At 36.2% G+C, this 26,922-nt stretch overlaps 1 protein-coding gene across 2 annotated transcripts; it reads left to right on the top strand.

Moving 5' to 3' along the window:
* Nucleotides 1–68: 68 nt before the first annotated feature.
* On the top strand, nucleotides 69–25,784 carry LOC136809685 (G protein-coupled receptor kinase 3-like). Of its 2 annotated transcripts, none has more exons than XM_067066337.1 (23): nucleotides 69–254; nucleotides 14,205–14,281; nucleotides 16,560–16,633; nucleotides 16,815–16,916; nucleotides 17,231–17,305; nucleotides 17,821–17,882; nucleotides 17,977–18,028; nucleotides 18,406–18,497; nucleotides 18,803–18,890; nucleotides 19,045–19,126; nucleotides 19,328–19,380; nucleotides 19,581–19,658; nucleotides 19,779–19,873; nucleotides 22,361–22,468; nucleotides 22,775–22,841; nucleotides 23,090–23,190; nucleotides 23,705–23,771; nucleotides 23,904–23,999; nucleotides 24,111–24,186; nucleotides 24,300–24,386; nucleotides 24,626–24,753; nucleotides 25,219–25,344; nucleotides 25,503–25,784. In XM_067066337.1, exons 1-23 carry the CDS (start codon nucleotides 142–144, stop codon nucleotides 25,692–25,694), a joined length of 2,091 nt encoding a protein of 696 aa, XP_066922438.1. In that variant the 5' UTR covers nucleotides 69–141; the 3' UTR covers nucleotides 25,695–25,784. The 2 variants fall into 2 exon arrangements, with proteins under 2 accessions (XP_066922438.1, XP_066922361.1); XM_067066260.1 differs by having other exon boundaries at nucleotides 70–254; nucleotides 24,626–24,765.
* Nucleotides 25,785–26,922: the final 1,138 nt, after the last annotated feature.

Below are 26,922 nucleotides of genomic sequence, written 5' to 3' on the forward strand. Positions count from 1 at the left end.
TCACGGCTAATTCTTTTAAACAGCACGGAGGAGTTAACCATAAAAGAACGAAAAAAAACATTCAGGTTCTCCGTCGCAGCTGCTGAACTTAGTCGTGAACCTGAAAAACCAAGAAGCAAAACAATAATCTAGCCGTCCAAGATGGCGGACCTTGAGGCCGTCTTGGCCGATGTTTCATATTTGATGGCTATGGAAAAGTCTAAATCCACTCCTGCAGCAAGGGCAAGCAAGAAAATTGTACTTCCAGATGCCTCGTGAGTACTTTTTGCATTGATAATCAAACTATAAACACTTACTTCAGGTCATGTTTGAGACTTTTTCTAGTTCAAAATATTGCTCAGTCCAGAACAGACACGGTACTAATCGAACGTTCGATTGTAATCAAAGTAATCAATCGTAAAAGGGGTTACGCACGGAGAGCGAGTCTCGTGTTGGTAAAGCGAAAGGGATTCTATAGAGCCCACTAGTTATGTAAGAAGAGATGGAGGCTATCAATCCGCTGCTCATTAAAGAATATCGTACCGCGTCGTGAGATTGCGTAACTTGCATCAGTGGAGAGGCTAACATGCATAGCCCTAAAATGAATGACCTGGCTGGTCATTAAAATACAGAGTTAAATCAAAACAAAAATGGTAGAGTAGAGCTGTGCGCGGAGCTGAATATAGTCATTTATTTCAATGACCAGCCAGGTCATTCATTTGAGGGCTCACAAGTATTTCAACCGGTATTCCAATGAAGCCGTATTTTAGTTTGTACAGAAATTTCGCCCGCTCAAATCAAAACAACAAAATGGTCAATCTCTTTGGAAGGTTCATACTTCTTTCGTTGCTGCTACATTGAGACGACCCTCGACATGGCCTGAGAATAGACCTTTTTTCAAAGAGTCCACCCTGTTGAATAATTATGTAGTCCAGCAGAAAAACAATGATAAAATATGCATGATACAGTAATTATGCAGGGCTCTATCATTGTTTTTATGGCTGGATTACATAATTATTCAACAGAACGTCCTCTTTGAAAAAAGGTCTATTCTCAGGCCAAAACTTTTATTGGAATTCGCGTAAAGCCCGAGTATGGCCCAAGCTGGCCCGAGAATTCGGGCCGTGTTCAGGCCACACTCGGGCCAATTTTTGAAAACATGATTTAAACAGGCGTGTAATTTCAGGACTGAATTTTTTTAACATTTTCTTTGAGAAAAACTTGGTTTCTCTTAATTATATTTTAAATGTATGAATGTTGTAAATTCATATAAATATTAAATGTCTTATTTGGTATGAAAACATAGTTATAAATATACTTAGGGTGGAAATATTTGCTAGTAAACTGGTCCTGGTTTCAAACTGAAGCGTGTCCATGCATTGAGTTTTAAAGCCCGAAGGGCCGGAGTTCAATCTCTAATCTTTCTCAGGCAAGAAAAAGTGAAGCCTTAAAAAATGTGCCGCATTTTTGACGACAGATTGAATCTAGCAATTCCTTTGTTTATGATTGATATTTTTTTCAAAATTTAGTGATAAATTTTAGTTTCAATCTGTCATTTGTGTAAAAACCAGGCAAGCCGCTTAAGGCCGCACAACTTTGGTAGGATTTGTTGGCTTCAAATCCTACCAAAGAGATTGACTTCCAGCCCTTCGAGCTTATATTTCATTGTGTCCATGGGAAGCTCGTAAAGTTTTTTTGAGTGATATAAACAAAACAGACAAATCTTATTTTGTACTATTTTGTTTGACTGGACATGCTGAATCAATTTAAATATGGAATCTCCTGACATGGCCCGAACATGGCCCGAATGACTCGGGTCATGTTCGGGCCAAAAGAATTGATAGGGTCTCTCGGCCCGAACATGGCCCAAAGAGGGTCGAGGGTCGTACATTGAGAAGGGCAAATGGGGCAATATCTAAACTTCATCACTATGTTCCAATTCACATCCTTCTAAACATTTATCATGCAATTTTTGCTTCTCATGTTCGCTATGCTAGTCAACTCTGGGGACTGTGTGACAATACTGTCACACATAGGATTCTTACTCTTCCAAACACTGCACTATCTATCTATCTATCTATTATGGTTGAGTTACAGGAGGCTCTGGGAGCCCATTCTCACAACTATAGATGCTTTGAGTAAGCATACCGTCAGCACCTTGAACTGACTACCCAATTCCCCTCACATGGCATGGGTTGACCCGGGCGAAGTTTTGTTCACTTGCCAAGTGAACCGTTGTGAGTGGGAATCGAACCTTGGTCGCCTGTACAGAAATCAAGGTTGATGTCCACTATACCACAACGCCACCACTAAGACTCGTGACCTTTAGTGAGCCAAGAACTTTTGCCACTCCCCTGTTTGCTGAGCTTAAATTACTCAAAATCTTTGATCAGGTGAAAGTAATGAATATCTTATTTAATCAAAAATACCTCCAGGGTAATCTTCCATCTGATGTCCTATCAACACTTAATTTTGATGAAATTTATCACAAAACTGGCACGAGGGGCAAAGCTATTAAACTACTTAAACTTTCAACGGTCAAAACTACAAATTTTGGACTTAACTCTTTCTCTCGTCTTTCGTCAAAACAATGGAATGAGTTACTAATAAATCATCCTGACACTGATTTTCACAACCTTGATACTGATGAACTAAAATCTTTAAGCTACAAAATTCTATTTAGACAAATACAAAGCTGAAGACGAATAATCTTTGTGTGTGTGTCTGTGTGTGCGTGTATTGTGTGTGCGTGAACTTAGTGTGTTTTCCCGGGGTGGGAGGGTGGGGGGTGTAACAGGAAGAACTTTATAGATAAATCTACTCAAAGAAATTCATAAAATAAAAGTAAAAATATTTCTTATATTGATTATTTTGTTGTCACTATTAGAAGAAGAAGAAGAAGAGCATAGGCCTTCCCTAAAGGGAATAGGCCTCCTGAAAATAGTCAAGAGAATCACAGCGCAAACACATCCTAAAAAAATTATCAGAAAATTGTCATATATAAGAAAATACGAGAAGAAATAAAAGTCTAGCTATATATTCAAATTATTAATGAGATTTCTCCATTGAAATCTATCAGAAGCAAGAACATGCCAACATGACTTATCAACGTTACATTTTTTGAAAGTTTTGAACAAAGATCGACCAAACGTATAGCGAGGGGCCCCTTTAGGGCGCTTCGAGCGGACCCAGCAAGAAATCATTTTTCTTGGTAAACGAAACCAGGGCATTCGAATTACGTGGCCAGCCCATGCCATTTGACGTTGACAGAGATAGCTATCAATCGAATTCAAACAAACTTTATTCAAAAGCTCAACGTTACTAATTCTCTTTACCCATGACTGGTATCGATTGACATGACACATGATTCGAACGCAACGATGATGAAAATTTCGTAAACTCGTTAACAAACTCTCGGTTAAGCTCCAACATTCGACACCATACAATAGAATAGGAATAACATAGGTAGAGTAAACTTTTCCTTTGACATCAAAATTGACACTTGAATTTGAGAAAATACATTTCTTAAGAGAACCAAATGCGATGCTTGCTTTCTGGATCCTCATTTGAACGTCACCTTTGTCGGAGCAGTCGTTGCTAATCATACTCCCTAAATAGACGAACTTATCAACGATAGGAATGTAACGCTGGCCAATGATGATATCAGACAGGTCAAGGTTATCATATGTTTCCGGATTTCCATATTTACTCGGTGGCTTTGGACAGAAGAGAACAACTGATTTGGAGTCTTCTCGTGGCTCCAATGGACCAGAATCATAGTGTGCGCCCCCCCCCAGAATAGTGGGGGGGGTTTTGCTGATTTGGGTCGAAAATTTTCAGGTGGGATTTGGGGTTTTCCAGGTTTTAGGTGGGAGAAACAAGTTAAGGTGGGAGTTAATTTCTTTAGGTGGGACTTTGGGTGTTTTGGAAAAAGTTAAAGTAAAATTTCTTATTTTCAGATTTTATGATTTTATGACATATTTTTTTTATATACTGGCCCCTCCATGCCCCCCCCCCCACTTTTTGGTAGATCATGTCATACGTTTTTAAGAGTTTCTATTTTAAGCTGGTTTGAGACCAAATCAAACCACAAAAACTATTATTCTCCCCTATTAGATATCGTTTTAAGGTGTTTTGAGGGTGTAAAAAGTGAAAAAATTTTCTTCGTCGCCCAACCATGGTGGGTTCCAAAATGTTGGCCCCCTCACTCAAAATGGCTTGCTGGGGCCAATGTTGATAAGCGCTATATACAGTATTCGAATGGCTGGGTTGCCGCCCTCCGCCAACTGAGTCTACTTTGCTAATAGCCATGTGACGTCATGTTCAAAATGGCCATCACATCTCCCTGTTCAAGTCGACGCTCTAACTGAAAGCTGACAGGATGAAATATTTTACCTCCCTCCCTCCCTGCAGTTATGGTTGTAGGCGATCCTCACTTATTTATACTAATATAATATTGTAGTTATCAGGATAAATTTTCCCCAAAACTTCTTATTCGAGGATTAGTCATAATTTCATGCCAGACTTATATCTAACGACTCACACTTACTTCTAAGCCGTCTGACTACTTGATTGGTTTCTACCCCTAATGTAGGTCATAGGTAAATGGAAAGTTAAACATATGTAATATATTGCATCTTCATATTACGGTAAAGAAATTTTGTTTTGTTCCTTGAATTGTATATTTTTTTTGTTTTTAGCTGGGATCTGGGAGTCTGGGCTGAAGGTGGGAATTTTAGGATAAGGTGGGACCTGAATTTTCAGGTGGGACCTGGAACCCCCTTGCACACTATGAGAATGTACTTCCATCCCAAAACGAGCGAGATGCGACATACTCTCCTCAATGCCGGACTCTGCTTCTTTTCGACTGTTAAATAAGAGAGCAGTGTCATCGGCATACTCAGAGTCTTGGAGTGGCAGATCTTCTCCATATGCTCTGTAGCTGCGACCAGTCATGACAGCATCTTCTTTCGTTTTGAAAATACATGCTTGGACTTCGGTTGTTTTACGCCAGGTTATCATAACTGCTGCAATGAAAAACGTGAATAGAAGGGGACCAAGAATGTCACCTTGCTTGACACCAATTGAACAGTTCATTGTTTCGGTTACTTCGTCTACCGTGAATTTCACTTTGAAGGCTTTGTGGAGAGCTTTCAATAAATTGACGAGTTTTAATGGGACACCGAAACGTTCAAGAATAAGCCACAGTAGTTCTCTGGGAACCCGATCAAAGGCTTTTACCAAGTCCAAAAAGAAAACCCATGACTCAAGTCCATGTTCGCGACGTTTTTTAAGAGCAAGTTTAACGGTAAAAATTGCGTCAATGCAACCTCGATCTGGACGAAAGCCACATTGTGACTCGTGGTCGAGCGATTCTTGGATTGGTCGTAAGCGTTCTTGAAGGATTATAGCGATCATTTTATACGAGACTTCCAAGAGCATAATACCGCGATAATTTTTAGGTAAACTTAGATCGCCTTTTTTAGGTAGTATCGTTAGACGACCTATATTCCATTCATCTGGTATGGTTTCAGTGTCCCATATATGGTAAATAATATTTCGCAAGATAATCAAGGTATCATTATTTGTCAGTAAGCTCTTCCATTCGTACGAGGAGATACCGGATTCACCTGGTGCACTGTTTTTAAGTTTTGAAGTAGCACGAACAATCTCTTCTTCACTAGGAATCAGGTCATAACCGGTATGGACGGGTGATTGTTCAAGAGTATCAAGTACTGTTGGGTCGAAATGTGGGTTTTTATCATACAACTTCTCAAAATGATCACGAAAAACAGTAGCATTTTCCTTTGCATTGGTACAGGAGTGCTCCGTCGGATTTTTTCATTTTTCGCGTAGCAGTAGGTTTTGTTATGGTTAAACCTTTTTTCAAATGTTTAAGAGCGTCCCATGCACTTTTCGTCCCCAAATGTTTATTTAGAGTGTTACAATGAGAATCAATCCATTCGTTTTTTGAAGATTTAACAGCCAACTTCAAAGCTTGACGTGCTGCTTGAAGTCGTTTCGAACTTGACCGTGTACGTCTCTTCTTAAAGCAGTTTTCTAAGGCTTGATTTCTAGCTTCGATTAGAGATGACAGTTTCTTTTCGTTTGCTTGGAACCAACCTGGTTTTGGTTTTGTTTTCTTCGGAAGCAGTTCAAGACTGGCTTTGTTAACAGCATTGGCGAGGTCTGAGTAAGATGGTGTGTGAAGATTGTTAAGTTTATGGGATACAGATTGACAAAAACTTTCACGAACGTTGTTTTCTAGAAGTTTTGAATGATCTAGAATCATCATTTTCTGACGGGGTTCAATTTTCTTTTGCAGTCTTTTCATAACGCGAAGTTTAAGAAAAATAGCTCGATGATCACTGTCAATTAAAGGGGACGTAGTTCCTGCGTCGGTGACTCTGTGAGCCATTTCAATATTCGTGATGAAATGGTCGATTTGATGGCCTTTCTTGCTCCTAGGATGTATCCAAGTGATGTAGTCATTTTTCTGAAATTTTGTTGTTGCAACGTTAAGGTTATTCATAGATAAATACGAAAGTAAACGTCTTCCTGAGTCATTAATGTGTTGAATACCGAATTTTCCAAGTGGGCAATTATCGATTTCGACTGATCGACCCATGCTGGAGTTGGTGTCGGCTCCGATAATAAGTATGTCGTTCTTGTTTTTTCGCGAGATACACAGATTAAGACGATCGAAGAAGTCATTCCATATATTTTCATGAGCGATACCGACTGGCGCGTAAGCGGAAATGATAAATACACCAACGTCTCTTTTCTGATGATCTTTTAACAAAAGTCTTACTGCGATTATACGAGCTCCTAAATCGGTATGTGATTCACAACCAGCGGCATTCCATGCAATTACACCATCTTGATTTAATGCAATTGCTACACCTTGAGAGCCTCTTTTTCCACTCTGTAATGATTTATCTAGACCAGATGATATCAATTTGTATTGTTCATGTTCAAAAAGTTCACTACCGTTTCGCCAAGTTTCCTGGAGGCAAACTGCGAGAGCGTTCCTTTTCGAAATAACGTTAAACAGTTCTTGAAGTCTAGCGTCAGACTTAATTCCTCTAACATTTTGTGATATAATTTGTACTTTCCTGATATTTTTCTTTCGATTACGTTTTGCCATTATGTTCTCTACGGTTGCGAAACGTGGAAAACATCGGAGTTTAGAAGCACAAACCAACGATCAGGGGAAACCCAAAGGGAATGCAGAACTCATCGTCTCCTGGAATGCGCAGCTCCTTCTTCTTTCGTCAAGATGTCATCTTTCTCCTCTGGTGTTGTTCTTCTTGGGTGTGGTGGACCTCTCTTTAGTGTAGGCTTACCACCACACCCTTTATTTTAGGTTTTGATTCTATAAGAACAACTTATTCACTAATTCTTAATGGAGTGAATTTTTTTATCTGTTGTCACTATTAATATTAAGATAATCGTTTATTCATGTTTTCTTTAGTTCTGTAATAATTTTTCAGTTTCTTCTAGGTTCCTCATTGTATTAGAGAAATCTATTTTTCTTTTGTAAAGGGTTATCCTGCTGTGTTGCAGCGAAAATATATTCAATTCAATTCCATTCAACTCACTAAAGCAAAACATTGCCGCCACGGCATTTCCCTGGATAAAAATTCTGGTCACGTGACCATCCCTAATTTTAGACCAATGAAAACGCTTCATTTCCCCGGATTAAAGTTGTGTCTACACTAACACGCATGAACCAGAGGGAAAAAGAGAGAAGAAACCGGGGGTCAAATTAAATTTTTCTCCCTTCTTGCGGCAAACATAAAAGACTATAAGAGGCCATTTATTTAAGAAAGGGGTGTTATATCATAAATGAATTATGTAAGTAAGTGATATTTTAAGTAACAAGTTCATTAACAATTTTATTTTGAAGTTTGTTTTTAAAAACAAAACCCCGTGCTAGATGATAATTTCATTTTCTTAACTTATGGACCCATTTGGAAGTATTTGTAATACAGATCATTTGGCAGTGTAGTTGCAGCCTATACAAGAATTGGAATCTAAAGTCTGAAGTCGTAACTCCTTGCCAGTGACCCCACAGAGAATTTTTTAGTTGGCAGACACTGACTTTAGGTTGGTTTGGAACTCGTTTTATTTTGAAATGTAATCTTCACTTTAGATGAATACTTTTATTTATTTGGATTCATGAAAGGTTCAAGGTTTGTTAACTTTTTATTTCAAATTATTTCATTGATTTATTGAGCTGCAATAGCTAATTGAAAAACGAACATTTTTGATAGTTATCAGCGTGGGCTTGGCCGCCATTTTGAATTTCGATTTTTTTCTCCTTTACTCGGCAATTTAGATGTTGTTTGTAATATGCGATTTGGCTTACACGTAACACTTGTGGGCTATGCATGTTAGCCTCCACTGATGCAAGTTACCCACTCTCACGCACGGTACTTTTTTCTGAAAATCCCAAATCCCAAAGAAATTACGAAAATTCTAAAATTCCATAAATCTAAAAATTACAACTTAAAAAGAATCAATACTCAAAATACTGCGAATCTTGAGATGATGACGTCATTTTGGCCCTAAATGACGAATTTTCGAAATAAGAAGTGAAGTTGATTGTTGAAGAATTGATGCTGAAAAGTCAAAGACACAGTTTTGTGGAGGATTTGGGGAGAGACACGAAAGACCTTTTACAAAAATCTCTCATTACCTGGTTTAATCAAAGACATTGAATTTCCCTTGTTTTGTTATGGAAATATATTTCATCAGATTAATTTCACTCACTTTTTGGAAAGAGTAGAATAAGAGCTCGTCACAAAAAGTAGTTTGTATTTTTACGTTTTCCCATTATTTATTCCGAGAATTCAGTTCTTTTCGGCTGTTTTGTTTTGATTTTCTCACACCACTTACCCAAATGTTAGCTAATTTTTATTTAAAGTCGTACTAAAGCCTCATAACACCCCTCTCATTGCATTTTGGATAAATTTTCCGATCCAAAGAGGGGTTAGCCGTTTCCAAACTCTTATATTTCTTGTTTTGATGACCTCATCAACTGAAAATGGCTAAAAATTCAGCCAAATTTGAAAGTCCTACTCAAGCCTTATAAACTCTCCCATTTCATTCCCCAAAAAAATTCCCGATAGAATGAGGGGTCAACAACCTCCCAACTCCTCTTCAAACTCGAGATATCACATTTTGAAGTTTTTCCCAAACCCGTGACGTCATTGGTTCCCTTTACCCCTAATGTTATCAACGGTCAATTCATGAATTTTGGAATTTTTGTGGTCAACAGGTACCCCATGCCCCAAGGGGGACCCTTGAAAAAATAAAAAACATCAATTTTCTCCAAGAGAAATCGGGTTTTTAAAGAAAAATTGACACTGCAACGACTTCTTCTTAAAAAAACGCTAATTTCTTCAAAGTTGAAACATTTCAGAGGCTAAACATGCTGGAATAGCAGCTAGACGAAAAAAAAGGTGAAAAAAAATTTAGTTTTTTGGTCCCGCATATTATTGTAAATTTTGTAAATTTTTCTCACGCAGGTGCGTTTGCCAAATGAGTCGCACGCCGCTTACGCTCGCTCCATGCGTAATCAATAATGATCGATAATTATTGAAGGTGGTCAGTGACCACCTATTGATTTTATCGGTGATAGAATACTCACTTGACTCCAGATTATGGCATTTTCTTCTACCATTTTCGATTTGTTCAATCATTTCGATTACTTTTCGATTACCTTCAATTATATTGACCAGACGATCTCAATCGAACGGAATCAACGATTGAACCAAATCGAACGCAATCGACCGATTGAAATTCGACTGCGTTTGATTGCTCTATGCTCTAAAGAAGGCCGATTTTCCATCGTAAATCAAAGAAGAGTGTTTGACGCCCTCTGATGTCCAGAAAACATACAATCCACCACTTTCGTCATACTTTCTCAACCGTATGGAAAGGATATGATTTGTCACATGACCTAATTTGGCAATTTGTCCTTCCGCCCACATGATAACACTTGCTTTTCTTATCCCGCCCTTACTCCGTTCAAAACCACATGTTTTTCCGTGCAAAAAAAAAAAGCGCTTCAATGTTAGCGAAGCAAAAGAACGGGAACCATGACGCAACCGCCAGCACCGCGCAATCAAACGCAATCGAATCTCAATCGAACGCAATCGAATATCAATCGAATCTGAAAATCGTGGTAATATTCGATTGAGATTCGATTGCATTCAACAATCGAATTGCGTTCGATTTTGTTTGACTGGTTCGATCGTCAGTTCCGTTCGATTGAGATTGTCTGGTATTGAGTACTTTCCAGGCTTCGTTTTTATCAAATATGTCTCCAATAGCAGCGCGTCAAAATAATCTGAAACCAAGTTTACCTTGGCAGTCTAAACTTAAACTCATATATCAGTATTAGAAACTAGGCTAGTCTTACCTCTTTTATCTTTTCCTTTACAATAATACAATGCTGACAAGTTGACACAACACATAGTTACATGTACATTGACAAGTACCGTCAACTGCTCTAAGTTGGGACGATTGGTTGAAACATGGGACTGTTGCGTATCTGGTCTGTATTTTCACTTACTGTAAAATCGAAAGAGAAATCGTGTTATTTTTAAATACGCCAAATCCTTAACTCAAATCAAATGACTTTGGAGGTTTCGGTGAAATGGTGGCCGTCCCATGTTTTTTCAGATAGTCCCAAGTTAGAGCAGTTGACGGTGCAAAAAAGTGATTATTGGATGGTTCAATCAAAATTTGGGATTTGGAAAAAATTTTATGTTTGTTCTTTTGCACAAACCCCTGTAACTATGGCAAGCACCCCGTTGCTAAGATGTTGGCTTGAAATCGATCAATCACTGAAAATGAAAGTAAAATCAGCCTACACTCGAAATCCCGTAATCTTGATTTGGAAGCTCGAGCATAGACTGAAGGGCATGAAAAATAGCCTGGAAGCAGAGGATGCTAATTTTCAGGTGTTGAATGATACCACCAAATATCATCCAAACACCAGACATGAATAGACTTTTTGCTGGTTAGGATGTCATGTTGCATTATTAAAAACTCCAGCATTAAAACAATGACACATAGAGTCCCCTTCCCAGTTGGCAACCGATCTTTTTATGCAACAGGTCTTCAAACCCAGAAGAATCATACAAAACAAACTTCTAAAGAATTTCTTTTAGTAATAATCTTTCTTGACCTATCTACTGTAATGTCCAGATGATTGAAAAGAATTGACAATCAATCCAAATGCAATGTGATTGAATGATTGAAATTCCATTTTTTGGTAGTGTAAAAAATATATAATTTTTTTAATTCCAATATCAAATGATTACAATTTTCAGAAAACAATATGCAATCTGCTTTAAAGTACATTAAAGTTTCATGTTGATACAGCCATCAGCTATATAAGACTAACTGAACAAATTTCATTCTGTTGAAAAATTACTAAAAGTTGGAGATAATTGACCTGGTAATATGTGACTTCCCAAGCAATTTAAAGTACCTGAAAATCGGACCAGTCTTGGTACGGTATTACAAGTGGTCTAGTAGCAATCAGATTTTGGTTTTATATAGGCCTTCAGACCTTCTAGAAAATCTGATTTCCAACAGTCCTGGTCGCTTGTAGAAGCTAATGGCAGCTCGTTAGACCGGTCCTAGCCTCTAGTTAGTGTTTTATAGTGACAATTACATAAAAATTATCATGAAAAATGTTGACCGCTAAATCGAAGTTGGTCTGATGTCAGTCTGGGACCCGTTGTTTCGAAGTGGCCGCTAAATTAACTGGACTCATAGGGGCCTTTCGGTAAATTTTTACCGGTCATTTACCAACCTTTAAAAGACCGACCCGATTTTCAGGTACTTGAAATCGCTTGGGGAATCACATATAAATGTCACAAGAAATACATATAACATAATACAAAAAGAAAATAGTTGAATTCGATTAGTCTTTATCCTTGTAATTAGTAAATATAAATAAATTCATTCAATTCATTCTGCATTTTGCTATTACTTCCGACCTTTAGTTCTTTTTTGTTTTTTAAGCTTAGTTTAGGATTTCCAGTTTTCCATTGAAACATAATTGACAAGTTTTTGTTACTGTATGCTCGACAAAACTATGGCAGTCAGATTTTTCTAATCACTTTCTTATATCCATATGTACCGGCCAAAATACTTAATCCAAGATTGAGTTTTTGAAACTCAATCCAAAATAGATAATATAATAATATTTTCCAGCAAATTTAGCTTTTTTTACGTATACAATACTTTTTCCAGCTTTGCCCTCTGAACCACCAACAGGGCTTTGCCTTAGACCTACTGGGGGGGTTTAAAGTGCCTCCAGACCCCAACAACCTGTGTCAATGCACAAATCTCACAAACTGTACCCAAGAAATTTTTAAACAACATTATGACTGATCCCTCAAACACTGTCAGACTTAACCACTTCAGGAGAGCTGATTCCAACAGTGTATCAGTAATGGCCTATCATCGGATCCCACAAAGTAGTATAAAGGTACCACAAAACCAAAAACAAAGTATCGCAAAGTATTATCATATTTTTAAAGTTCCCACACCTAGCTGCAACTCGCCCTCTTTGAAAAGGAAGAATAAGAAGAAATTGGCTAGCAAAATGATGAAACATTTTGCATAAGGAGCTCTGAATAAATAATCAGTACAAGAGGCATGTTCAGTTTTTTATTTGCAGTTTTTAGTATAAACCACTCATCCGAATTCTTTAGTTAACGTGATGTGTCAACTAATGTCAGGATTAGCCTAAAGTCTAAGCTGTTAAATGATCCTTTTTCGATCTTTTCTTAATCAATCTTTATTGATTGATTGTTGGAACAGATTGATAGGGGATCCAGTTGCATGGGATAAATTATCATGGGTTAAAAAATCTATTTCATCAACTAAATAATTAATTTATCAACCACATATCAATTCGTTATCGATCTGCTCTGATCATTATATCCTATCAAGTGGAGCCACCTGGACATTACCTATTCCATTGACCTACTAGCAAGATAATTCATGGAAAAGCACTACAATAAAAATGTGTGAGCAGGGTTTAAATAAGCCTAGACATCATTTTTTTAATCACCAGACATTTGTCTTTAGTTTTCCAAAAACTACTGAGGCTAGAACTAATCTTCTTGTCACATCATCACTAAAATCAGGAACAACTGTACTCACAAACCCCTGAATAATTCCTACTAACTGTGAAAAATCCCAACCAAAATACTTTTGATTTAGTTTAGAATTGAGATTTAAAACTCGATATATATTGGAAAATTGCCATTTTGCATCAAAAAATGCCAAAGAATGAAGATGATGAGCAAAGTCAAAATTTTCTTTTTATGATGATGATTAAAAATTCAATTTAATGCATTTCCTTTTTATTTTTTGCCATTTAGTTACTCCGTGAAAAATAACTGTTTGTTTGCAGAGTTTCAGCACTATTAATGGACCGTTTTAAACATATTGGTTGTTGAGACAACCAAATGAGCTATTCATTTTATATCCAAACATGGGGTTGATAACCATTACCAGGGGGCTCCACAAGCAAGTCCAGGGCAACTAAGGGATTTTTTCCTTTTTTATCAGGGAGTTTGATTTGAGTTTTATCTTTTTCCAAGAGGTTGGATGAATAAGCATTGTCTACCTATATTTTCTTTTTCCGGGGGTGAAATGATAAGTTTGTGTATATTCTAAGGGTTCAAAGAAAATTCTATGAATTTCCAGGAATTTCCGGAGAATGTAAGTTTCCTGGGGTCAAGTTATTCTGAAATTTCCAAGAGGTCAAAAATAATATTGATTCCAGTTCTTCCACCATCATGTTGTAACAGTTTAAAGAAGACTTTTTCCAAGGGCAATAGAATACTTTTCTTCAGGGGTCTTTTTGCAAATTTAGCTTTTTTACCCAGGGGGGATAACCGCACAGTTCTTCCCTATGTATGGATATTAAATGGAACATCTCAGGTGAAGGTTTGGTCTGTATGATGGGACGTCATAACATTTATTTTAAAATTTTGAAGATAAAGGTAAATAAAACTAAAAGTAATTAGATAATTTTAATTTTAATTTTAATATTTCACGACCAATTAAAAATACTGAGAAAAAATTGAATCTTTTCTAGACAGTTTGTAGAAGAAAACATGGCTGGCAAAATGCTGATTTTCTTATTCCCATTGCTGATATTCTTTCAATTCAATTTCTTGTTATAGAGTATACAGTGTGATGCACAAGTATTTAAATGAGCGCGATGAGGTGACATTCGACCATATTTTTAACCAACGATTAGGTATGTATTCCATCCCTTATGCTAACTCAAATATTCTTTTGTTTTTGATTCCTGTTTGCTCAAAAGTGGCTTTTTAAACCTACCTGAACTCCTATAAATTAACCCTTGTTCGTTAATTATCAGCTTTTCTCAAAATTGGCTCATTCAATATTTTTTAGTAGACGTGCCAAAAGTCATTAACATTGTGCACAAAAGCGAAAAAGCATGAATCTTTGCACAATTGTAGCTTGTGGATTAAAAATGGATTTAAATCTCAGACTCAGAAAATTGACACCTGTTTGTGTACCAAACTAGCATTTCTCATACCTGTTAAGAAAAATGTAACAACCTACTTTAATCTGATTAAATTTTGAAAGATTAAATTTCTCGAATGAAACGAATCGCAAATTTTTCTTGATTTAATTTTTTCGCGTCAGAGTTTTAAAATATTTCGCTTGGTTTTAATTTTGCGAATAAGCCTGAAAACAGATTTTTTTTTCATATTTGTGGTGGATTAAACTTCACGAGTCGGGAATCTCACACATTTTCGTGAGTTTTATTTTTGCGAAAATTTCGAAATCGCAAAATTTTATCTCGCAAAAGTTAATCCAATTAAAGTGTACCTAAAAATTGAGCCAATGAAAGTTATTATGCAAGGTTCTTTGAAAAATGACCTAATTGCTGATGTCAGCAAAAATTACCACGTAAACACGTTTATTTTTGTGAAATTCAATAATGGACCTCTCAGGTACTAGATACTATTAGTTAGACCAGATGCAAACTTATTTTACAATAGCTTTTCGAGTATGGTTAGGGTGGGGAATTTTGCCTTAGAAATGCTTATCATGGGCATGCCTGATACAACCCATTTAGGGGAATTTTGCCTTAGAAATGCTTATCATGGGCATGCCTGATACAACCCATTTAGCTTAAGACTTTTGACTGGTCTTAAAAACGCGATTCCCTGTCAATTAAGTCTAACTCTCAACCAAAGCTACCCTTTGGACATTGAAAGGTCCTCCATTTAATTTGATAGAAATAAACTTTTTTGGTTGTTTCTTGTATTTATCATGACGTCAGCAATTACGTCATCTTCCAAACAACCTTTTGTAATAACTTTTATTGGCCTCATTTGCAGATATGGGTTGTTATGTTTTCTGAACGGACATGAAAAATGGTTTTGAACAGTATATATCTAACATACTTTGGAGAAAAAAATTCACTTTAGGCTGGAGACCTGTTCTGTCTGTAAAATCCACAAACAGGTGCTAATTTTTTGGGTCTGAGATTGAAATCCACTTTTGACCCCTAAACTACAATTAATTGTGCTTTTACGCCTTTGTACACAATTTTTATACAAATAGACTGTACTATAGCACAAAGATGCATAAAACCTCGAATGTGATAGAGCCCGATTTTCGGAAAAAACTTTTTTAGGTAATTTTCAGCCAAAAAAAACAGCTAAGATGAAAATGGGTTTTTTGGACTTTTTTGGTGAAATATTTGTCATTATTTTTTTCCGATTTTTTTGCATGAAAGTAGGGCAACATTATTGGTAAAAAATGGCTGAAGCAGGTTTTCACAAAACAGCTCTAAAAACGAATCTTTATAAGAATCTTACCCAAATTACTCAGATTTTAGATGAGTTAGATATTTTCTTCCTTCCAATCCCCTCTCTTAATACCAACCCAATGGGCACGGGGGACAATCGATGATCAAAACAACCAAACGAATTTTAATCAATCGTCACTTTTTGTCATGCTCTGAATGATTGTTTTAACGGTCACGCTCACGTACATATTTGTTAAATGCATAACCAGGTTGGTCCATAAAAATAGCGTTTGTTACTCGTATTTAAAGATGATGAAAAATGAGAAGTTTCCCCACATTATAATTTGCTCTTACTCCAAACCAGTTATTTTTCAAAGTGCAATGTTGCCATCCTGGAAATAGGAAAAAAATACAAATGATGTAAAAAGATTACAACTGTCATCTAAATCGATACAAAAAATTACTATTGCATCTATTTGGAGGCGCTCCTGTCGGTCTACATTAATTTTATTGAAATGAAAGACTTTTTGGCACTGCAGTGTACAACTCTACAAACAAATTTTCTGTGATCTGTCTTTCCCTATTTGTATTATCTATAGGGCTAGAATCTAATCAAATAAAAGTCGTTTTCAACATGCAACAAACATGCCCAAATTAAGATTTTTTCATAGAAGTGCTGTCACTTGCTAATTTCAGAAATATTCTTAATTCATCTTCCAATGTTTCTTTATTTTATTTTACACCACAGGATTTCTATTATTTCAAGAATATTGCGAACAACTTTGCGATGAACCTGTACCACAAATAAAATTTTACGAGGCCGTAAGTAATATAGATTTGTGCCTAATTATAGATAAAAACAGAGTTTATACCAATCGCATGGATTGTTTTTTATTCTTGTTTACTTCATCGTTGAAAGTTACAGTATCACAATCATTCTTATTGATATGGGGAAACGAACTTATTGACTTTCTCAAAATTTACTGTTTTGGCTGCTTTTCAGATCAAAGAGTACGAGAGGCTACAATCATTTGATGATCGATTGGTTCGCGCACGTGAAATTTTCGACACCTATATCATGAAAGAACTCTTATCTTGTTCACATGTATGTATCATGTCTTAAAATCATGTCAATGTGAATTTCAAACGTATGAATTCTACAACACTGCTGGAGTATCATTTTAATAAGCACAGACATTCTTTCCTTTCTACTGTGCACAGTCGTTCAGCACATCTCTCTCAACTGTGCAATTAAACAGACGTCATAACTGATTTATTTATTCTGATTATCCCCTACATATGGTTTACCAAGATAACAGGGCCACGGTTATCGATGTCTTTTTCTCTCCTGCGAAATCATTATGATTACAGGGTTATTGCTATTCTTCATTGAAATCAAATATCTCCCTTGCTTTTTAGTCTTTCACATTGAACGCCATTGAACATGTTCGCAAATTACTGGCAGTGGGAGAAGTTCCCGTTGCTCTCTTTGAAGTAAGAATTATTTAGGACTTTCAGTGGAGTTTCCAGTCGCTTTTCACAAAAGGATCCAACCAACTTCCAAAATACGAACACATTCGTAGATATCTCTAATCGTTGTTATTTACAGCGAGTTCGTTTTTCCTGCAATACGAACGCTTTTTACGCCAGTCGTCCTTTTCTAGCATTTTCCATTATTTTTTCTTCGGAATCATAAAGAGTAAACAACGATCTTTTCAAGCGGAATATAGGTAAGCTTGTGGAAAGTTTAGAACTTTCAAAGGTTCGGTTTACCTATCTTATCCTGACTTCCCGGTACGATAATGGCAATAAAAAGGGAAACTCAAGTCGTTTTTAGGCGAGACATTTTTTTTAACCGTTTGTAACGCCACACGTATAATTTCTTTGTTTCTTTGTAATTCCTTTGAAATTTCTACAGGAATTTTCATTTGTATCCGTGCATCAGAGCCCTTCACGGATAGATCTCCGAGATTTTTTTCAAAAAATCAATCCATGTTTCTCTCGTTTAGCCTTACGATAAAGAAATCAAAGACAGTCTTCGTGGCAGAATCTTCTCTAAATTTCTAAAAAGGTGAGATATTTTTTGTCTTATGATACGTATTATATAGTATGCAGTATATGTCACCGAACATGTTCTTTTTACGTTTTCTTCTTTTCCTTTTTAGTGAAAAGTACGTACGGTATCTACAATGGAAAAACTTAGAATTAAATATACATGTAAGTTTGAGTTTTCCTCAACGCCTACTACTAGGAGGTACTTTCGGCCTCGGTGATGGCGGTATTGGGCCTTTTTCTTGGCCTGATGACGTGATCTATGACTTCAAAAAGGGTGATGCGCGATTTTTCTTTCGACGTGATGGCGTTACAGTTATTGTTGGAGTTATGGCGTGATCAGAGCCTCCGCCGTTATTTCAAAAATTGTTTTCTAACAGTAACAGTTCTTCTCAAAGTATACATGTTTGTCGTTTGTTATTTCAGTTGTTCATAGGTATGACTTGTCATTTTCTCTGTTTCCCTCTAGCTGGAAGACAGCAACCTGTTATTTCTTATATGCATTCATTAGATTTAACTTTTGTTTTTGTTTTTTATCATAGCTGACGATGAACGATTTCAGTGTTCACAGAATCATTGGTCGTGGTGGTTTTGGTGAAGTCTATGGTTGTAGGAAAGCTGATACTGGAAAAATGTAAGAATAATGATTGGAAAAAGTTTTTTTTCTGTTTGCTTTCTTTATCGACATAGCTTTGAGATGCTATTTTTCGTATATAAATCTAATTTCCACAATATCACTAGCCTTCCAAGTTCACCCCCTAAAAACTTAAGTCAAAAACTTTTTCAATTACAAGCATCCACAAACATGCTTCATAGCGCAATTTCGTTGCTATACTCACCAAACCTTCCATACGATTAGTATGACAGAGCGGCTTCGCATAGCATATAAAGAACAAGACTGTAACTGTTATCTAAATGTCTCGTGTTTTCACTTTTCAGGTACGCATTAAAATCTTTAGACAAAAAGAGGATCAAAATGAAACAAGGCGAAACACTATCATTAAACGAAAGAATTATGTTATCTCTGGTATGGATTTTCCTCTTCTTCTTCTTCAAATCGATTAAAATTGTTAATCGCATGATACTGTAGTTATTCAAACCTGACTAGAATAGATGTGTTCTTACCTTTTCTTTAATACTTTACTTGACCCAAGCTCTAAATTTTATTTTCTGTCTTTTAGGTGGACTGTCCGTTTATTGTTTGTATGACCTACGCCTTTCACACTCCTGACAAGTTGTGTTTTATTCTTGATCTTATGAACGGTAAGACTGGCACACATATTATTTAAGAACCCATTGGCAACTGTTGGCAAGCAGATTATTCTGATTCTTTGAACATGTTTGTAGTTTGTATAACGAGGCTAGATACGTCTGCTGTGTGAAGCGTTGACAGTCTTAAAACGTTTGAAAGCGGCCAACTTTATGAAGTAAATAAATATCAATAACAATTTGACTTTTCTATAGGAGGGGATCTTCATTACCATTTAACGCAGCACGGCGTCTTTGACGAAAAAAGTGTAGGTCTATTTTTCACTCTCTGTATCTTTTTATTGCAATTCATTGGTACCATTGACCTCCTCTAAACATTACAATCTCGACTTTTTGTTTGACAGGGGTAAGTAGACGTTTCTTCCGACGTAAATTTTTCTTGGCTGCTCAGCATGAGAGACATTTTTCTCATGCTGGTTTTGATTTGGTTATCTGGCTTTCTTTTCAGGTTTTATTTTACGCATCAGAAGTTATTTTAGGGCTAGAACATATGCACAATCGTTTCATTTGTTATCGAGATTTAAAAGTAAGTAGTGTTCATTCAATTCAAAGATTCGATGACCTTTTTGACCATTTTTTAAACAGAAAAGTGTATTTTTGCTTTTGCTTTTTGAAAGTTACATTTTTGTTTAATTATCTTCAACAGCCAGCTAATATTCTACTGGACGAAAGTGGACATGTTCGGATATCAGATCTCGGTTTAGCATGCGATTTTTCCAAGAAGAGACCACACGCTTGTGTGTAAGTACTTACCTTTTACGCTCTACGCGTCATCAAAAGTATTTCTTGAAGTTAATATGATTTTTGGACCTACCCCGGTGGGGTGAAGGTCCTATAAATTAACCCGTGTTCGTTAGTTCGTTCGTTCGTTCGTTCGTTCATTAGTTACCAACTTTTCTCGAGATTGGCTCATTCAATTTTTCTGATTTTTTGCACAAAGGTGCATTACTATAAACCCTCGAATGTGACGGAGCCCGATTTTCGAAAAAAAAATTTTTCCGGCCGGTAGAACCGGAAATGTTCCGAAAAAAGCGGTTTTTTGAGATTTTCTCGAGATTTTATCATTAGTTTTTTGCGATTTTTTGCCCATAGATGCACATTAATACTGCCGAAAAGGTGTCGAAAACCGTTTGCCGAAAAAAAATTTTTTCCGGTCTGTAGAACCGGAAATGTGCCGGAAATCGTCGTTTTTTCACATTTCCGTCACATTTTTTCAACTTATTTAATTGTTTTTTTTTACAGAAAAATGTTCTTTATGATGATGCCCAAAACTTAGCATCGTTTGATTTCCAAAAAAATCATCCTTTGAATCCGGAACTCCTTAAAAATCGCCGGAACAGCCGAAAAACCGGCGCGTAAAACGGTTTTCCTTCATTTTTTCAACTTATACTCGACAGACTTTCATGATTTTTTGCACAATGATGTAAAATGGCAATGCCCAAAATGTGACAGAGCCCAATTTTCGAAAAAGAAATTTTTCCGGTCGCTAGAACCGGAAATGTCCCGAAAAAAGCGGTTTTTTGAGATTTTCTCGAGATTTTATCGTTAGTTTTTTGCGATTTTTTGCCCATAGATGCACATTAGTACTGCCGAAAAGGTGTCGTCGAAACCATTTGCCGAAAAAAAATTTTTTCCGGTCTGTAGAACCGGAAATGTGCCGGAAATCGTCGTTTTTTCACATTTCCGTCACATTTTTTCAACTTATTTAATTGTTTCTTTACAGAAAAATGTTCTTTATGATGATGCCCAAAACTTAGCATCGTTTGATTTCCAAAAAAATCATCCTTTGAATCCGGAACTCCTTAAAAATCGCCGGAACAGCCGAAAACCGGCGTATAATGGTTTTCCTTCATTTTTTCAACTTATACTCGACAGATTTTCATGATTTTTTGCACAATGATATAAAATGGCAATGCCCAAAATGTGACAGGGCCCAATTTTCGAAAAAGAAATTTTTCCGGCCGCTAGAACCGGAAATGTCCCGAAAAAAGCGGTTTTTTGAGATTTTCTCATTACTTCCATTAAATTCTAATTATTCGTTTTATAAATAGGTAGGTCCATTAAAGTATTACTTGTTTTTTTTAAAGATTGTACATTTTTTAAAGAATTAGTAATGTGTTTATTGCTTTTGGATTTTTTAGATTAGCTCTGCCTGGGGGGAACCGTGGGCAAAGATAAATTAGATCTTCTAAAAATAAATTTTGGATATGCCACGAATACTCTAGGGGCTGAGTTATGTCCCGTATGCGCATCGGCGTATAGTCATTTTTTCTTTTGATCATGAAAGTATAGTCCTTGAAGAGTCAGAAAACGTGTGTGGCGTTATTTGGATCAGGCATAAATTTCCATAATGGCGGATTTTAGATTTTCAACCCTTTTTAGCCCTCTTGCTTGAAAAAGACTTTAAACTTTTGACTTTAAACATAGACATATTATATACCAATCGATCACAAATTTTATGCTGAAAAAGGTCATGGTCTGAAAATTTCGTTATCTGGAGATATGAAGCACTTTCTATTTCGATTTTTTGAAATGACTACTTTTGGTTCCAGATTTGCGTGGCTGTAACATTTGATTGGCTTACTTAATTTACTTGAAATTTTCGGAGGGTCTTGCCTACCGTTCAAATAATAAAATTCAGGAAAAGTTTTTTTTCTACATGAATTTCGAAATCCATAATGGCAGATTCAAAATTTTCTTTCGTCACATGGGCTCTTAGGCTCTGCTACCCTAAGAAAAATATTTTTGAGCTTAAAACCCTGCATATTATATACCAATCGATCAGAAATTTTATGCTGACTAAGAAAAAGGTCAGAACCATGGTCTGAAAATTTCGTTATAAAGAGATACGAAGTACTTACGTTTTCTAAGTTTTGAAAACGAAAGTACTTCATAGCTCATAGCCCCTAGAGTAGAATTTAAATGAACATAATTAATTTGCAGAAAATGAGGGATTTTTCACAAAATTAATAACTTTTATGAGTGCTGTCTACTATTGGCGAAATACATGAATAGCTTCGTATAATGGTTGATGATTACCCAGGAATTGGACATAATTGAAAATACGTGGAAGAAATTCAAAACAAAAATTGAATGTTTGTATAACTCAAATGATATAATATCTTTGCGTTCGAGTTTTGGACGCTTTACAAGAAGGAGTCTGATCCCATTCCATGCAACTCTTCACTCTTCCCTCGATAATTTCCTTCTTTTTCTTCGTTACGCAAGGGGGACGCATGGTTATATGGCACCAGAGGTTCTACAGAAATCCGTTGCTTATGATTCTTCGGCCGATTGGTTTTCATTAGGTTGTATGTTATACAAGTTGTTAAGAGGGTAAGTTAAGCATTTGTCTTTAATCTTTTTCTGTTGAATACAAAGTCCGACATAAAAACACGAATGTATCTGTCTACAATAACATAATAGTGGACTCCCGATAGTTCGAACTACTATTATTCGAATCCTTCTTTCTATAATTCAAACCGATTCTGGGCTCCTGTCAAACATGAAACTCTTAAAATACTCTCTATTTTGAACCTCTCTGTAATTCGAGCAATTTAAACATCGTGTTCAAGTTTGAATTATGGAGAGTTTACTGTACTTAAAGTTCACCCAGTGTGTTTTCTTTTCTTTTTTTGATAGGCATAGTCCCTTCCGACAGCAAAAGACGAAAGATAAACACGAAATAGATAAACTAACGCTGACAATGGTATGTATTCATCTTGGTTATTATTGGTTGAAGGATAATTCCTTTGAACGATCATTTTCTTCAACTCAACTAAAATGATGTTGTACATTGTACAGTGTACCAAGAAAACGCTTTTGTATCGGTAAATATTGATGAGCAAAGATTACCTTTTTGTATCTATCAGAGAGTGTTCATATTTATACACGCAAGAATTCCATTAAAATTGATGACAGTATTGTTTATCATCAGTCCATTTCTTTGTCATTCAGGACGTCAAATTTCCAGACGAGTTTTCAGATGTTATGAAATCGTTGTTAGGTGGGCTACTGCAAAGAAATGTTCCGAAACGCTTGGGATGTCAAGGCAAAGGGTAACACTCTTCAATTTCAACTTGTCAACTTATTCATCAACTTGTTCCCACCCGACCGACAGTATTTAAAACTTTTAAGAATTTATTTTAACTTTGGTGAGGAAGTTTTTTATCAAAAGTTCGACTCTTTTCGACCAATAGAAAAAACCAGGGTTGCGTCAAAGCAGGGGCGGTACTAGGTTCACGAGGTGACGGATATGTCCGGTTCAAAATCGAGCCGAATAGGGAGAAAAACCAACAATATCCGACAACCATTTTACCTAAGGGGGACTCCTCCAAATGAAAGCTTTTCGATATAACTCAGTTACGTAACTTACACCCGTTAATTTTGCTTCCACAATCAATCACAAGGTTGGCAAAACCTGAAAAAGACTTTCGCCAAGTCCACCTACTAGTAATCGGGAAATATGACTATTTTTATAATAAATTATGCATATAGATATCGACATGTTTAACGTTTTGTATGAGATTTGCTCTCGATGTGAACTGAACATGACTTTTTCTTTCTTTTCAGCTCTCTGGAAGTAAAAGGACACGAATATTTTAAAGCTTTGGAATGGAAACAAGTAGAATTATTAAAGGTAAAGTCGAGATTTTTATGATAAGGTCTGCCTGCTGAAAGAATTTTTTCAAGATTTTATATCACTGTATTTTTTCTTTTCTTTGAAAGGAGAGGTTTCTCTATACTGACACAAACTCTCTCACTTCCATAGCTAACACCGCCTTTGATTCCACCTCGTGGTGAAGTCAATGCAGCAGACGCCTTCGATATCGGTTCATTTGATGAGGATGATGTCAAAGGAGTTAAAGTAAGTACAATTGAACATCTTCTGTTCAAGTCCTGATTCAGGAATGATTTCGAAGACGATGCAACTTTGATAACTGCAACCGATACCTTGAGATTGCATCTTTCTTTTTAGTTGACGGAAGAGGATCAAAGTCTTTACAAAAATTTCAATTACATGAACTCTGAAAGGTGGCAGTATGAAATTGCAGGTATGCTTTTCGTTGTATTTTACTTCAATAGTACACAAACTCCCATCAAATGGTAGATGATAATTGTCTACTGGTTTCGCTTTATAATGTGCGGCTCTATTCTCTCCTTTTAGAAACAGTATTTGATGTGGTGAACCAAGAAACAGAAAAACTGGAAGCCAAAAAACGTGGCAAACAATACATGAGTATTCTAGATATAAGTTAGTGGTGAAGAACTTTTTTTCAGTGATTATTCTTATTTTCTCTTGACTTTACAGGGGTTTCTATTTCCCAGTGTTTGTTTTGTTAGTAGTTTACGGTATGTTGCTAAATGTATATCTGGAATTTAAAAATAAAAAATGACTCAAAATTGGGGAAAATTGATAAACTAAAAATTGTAATAATTTTCATGTCTTCTTTGACCTTGGAATTAAAATTTGGAAATTGGTTTTTTCATTAGATGCACAGAACGGAGATTGTTTACTTCATGGCTTTTTGCATAAGCTCGGCGGTCCTTTCCAGTCGGTTTGGACGAAGAAGTATTTCTTTCTTTATCCTAACCGCTTGGAATATCGTGGGGAGCAGGCAGTAAGTATATTCGTAAGTATATTCTTTTTCTCTTCATTTTTTGACGTTCCATTATAGCTTTTGCTACTACGCAACTGCTTTTTCAGACAGCGATAAAAAGTGTTTTTGGCTAATTATTTTTTATTCAAATTTTTCAACCAATCAACAAATTTTACATCGCTTTGTAGCATGAAAAACCACCATGCATCAATATGGTGGAAATTTTTTTACCTGTCTGCTGATCAAAAAAAAATAAAAGACAACGAAAAATTCCATTAACTTAAGCTATCTCCCTTGGCAGTCTATGCTGACATATGATGAACCAATATTTTTCGAGTAGTCGACTATCCATCTCTTAAAGCCTCTCTGCTTGAATTTTATTAAAAATTGGTGCACTGACGTCTAAAAACTGTCTTGGCAAGTCTTTGACATGTAATGAAAAATGCCTGTTTTTAACCAACTACCTTTAATCTATTTTTATTATAGAATTCACAAAAGATCTTATTACCTCTGGAAGATATTCGTTTCGTGGATGAGATTAATTATAAGAACTTTCGATGTATAAAAATCGTACTCAAAGACAACCGTGAAACGTTGGTTCTTCGAGCAGAGGTATCTATCATTTACCACTTTTCTTATCGACGCCAGTTCTTCATCTGATGTAAGATGAACACTTCCTCTAGTATAACCCGCTTTTCGGAAATATGAGAGTAACTATGAAGGTCTAACTTTCAGCAGTGTTAAGAATTCTTCTTCTTATCATTTTGCAGAGTGAAACGGAATTCACGGAATGGTTTAAAGAGATTTGCAAGTCATACGAAGAAGCTCAGGTGCAAATCAAAGCCGGTGCAAAGATATTGAAATCGAACAGTAGCAAAACACTAATGTCCTACAACAGCCGTGAGGAAGTGGAATCCAACCATTCACAATCTACGCACTCCATCACTGCCATTATACCTTAGTACACCGCTCATCTCTCCTCCTCCTTCTCACCTGTCGCGTGCAAAGGTGTATGATGCATGCTTGTGGCGTGGTGAGGCGCGAGATGATATGTTTTTCACACATGCACACCAAAAGCAGACGAATGATCATGGAGAAGTGAACAAAGTCATATCGCCGGACGTTTCTCAAAAAGTTGACTTTGTGATAAATCTCTTCTTGACGACAAGAATGAATGATCTTTTTAGCTAACTAGCACACAACCACCGACACACCAATTATGCCTCCTCAGGGTAGGTACGCAATGTCATTTTAACGAAGAAAAGAATTATTAATAGGATAAATTGTCAATTTTTAGCATGATTGGGTTTATGATATCGATCGCTTTCGTCTATTTATTTAAAAAAACTTTTCACAAAATTTTTGAAGATGGATAATAAAATATGTGTATGGGACTTCAAATTGTGCCAGCTAGCCTGTCTGCACACAGCCTGTTCTCTGTTCAAAGCCACAAAATTCTTTGGAGTATGTCTGTGTATAATTAACAAGGGAAGCGATGCCAGTTTCAATCTTTAAATTAGATAGTGCTTGGTTATGTTCACGTTGATAACTGTATATGGGATTTGTCAAATAAAGAGATTATGAAAAAGAGGTTGGAAACAAAAATGAAAATAAAGGTGTGTAAATGAAAGCGAACAACTGCGTTAATATAAACTAAACTTTGTTAAGGGATTTGTAAATCGTGGAACTATTTTTCATAAAAAGTGCTATTTCTGGCCTTTATCGTTTATCGTTTTGGTTAAAAAACTTTTGGCTTGTTTTCTGTTTCACTTATTCAATCAGATAATTAGATATAGCTCAAAGTTTCTCATTAGTTGACAAAGCGTTTAGTCAACTATTGGTCGACTACTCTAAGGTCTCAAATGAACGTCCCACTTAATAATTAAAGGTAGGGGAATTACTCTGAATGGCTCTAAATTTGGAGAGAAAAAAATTCGGTTTCGGACCTCCCCCGTTTATTTATTTTTGAAAATATTTCCAGCTATTACAAGATGAATTGCTCTAAATAGCCTGGTTTATTTAATATACCCCTCTTATTTGGACTCCTACCCTTACTTTTCGGGACCTCAGATTAAGTAAATGACATTTTAGTGAATACGACATTCCATTCTTCTTTATTTCTCACCTTTACTTTTTGTCATTTGCACATATTCCACTCGTAATCATCCTTTTAACGAACACCTTACCGCA

This window comes from Clytia hemisphaerica, unplaced genomic scaffold (assembly GCF_902728285.1).
Source record: "Clytia hemisphaerica strain Z4C2 unplaced genomic scaffold, Clytia hemisphaerica genome assembly, whole genome shotgun sequence".
Classification (NCBI taxonomy): domain Eukaryota; kingdom Metazoa; phylum Cnidaria; class Hydrozoa; order Leptothecata; family Clytiidae; genus Clytia; species Clytia hemisphaerica.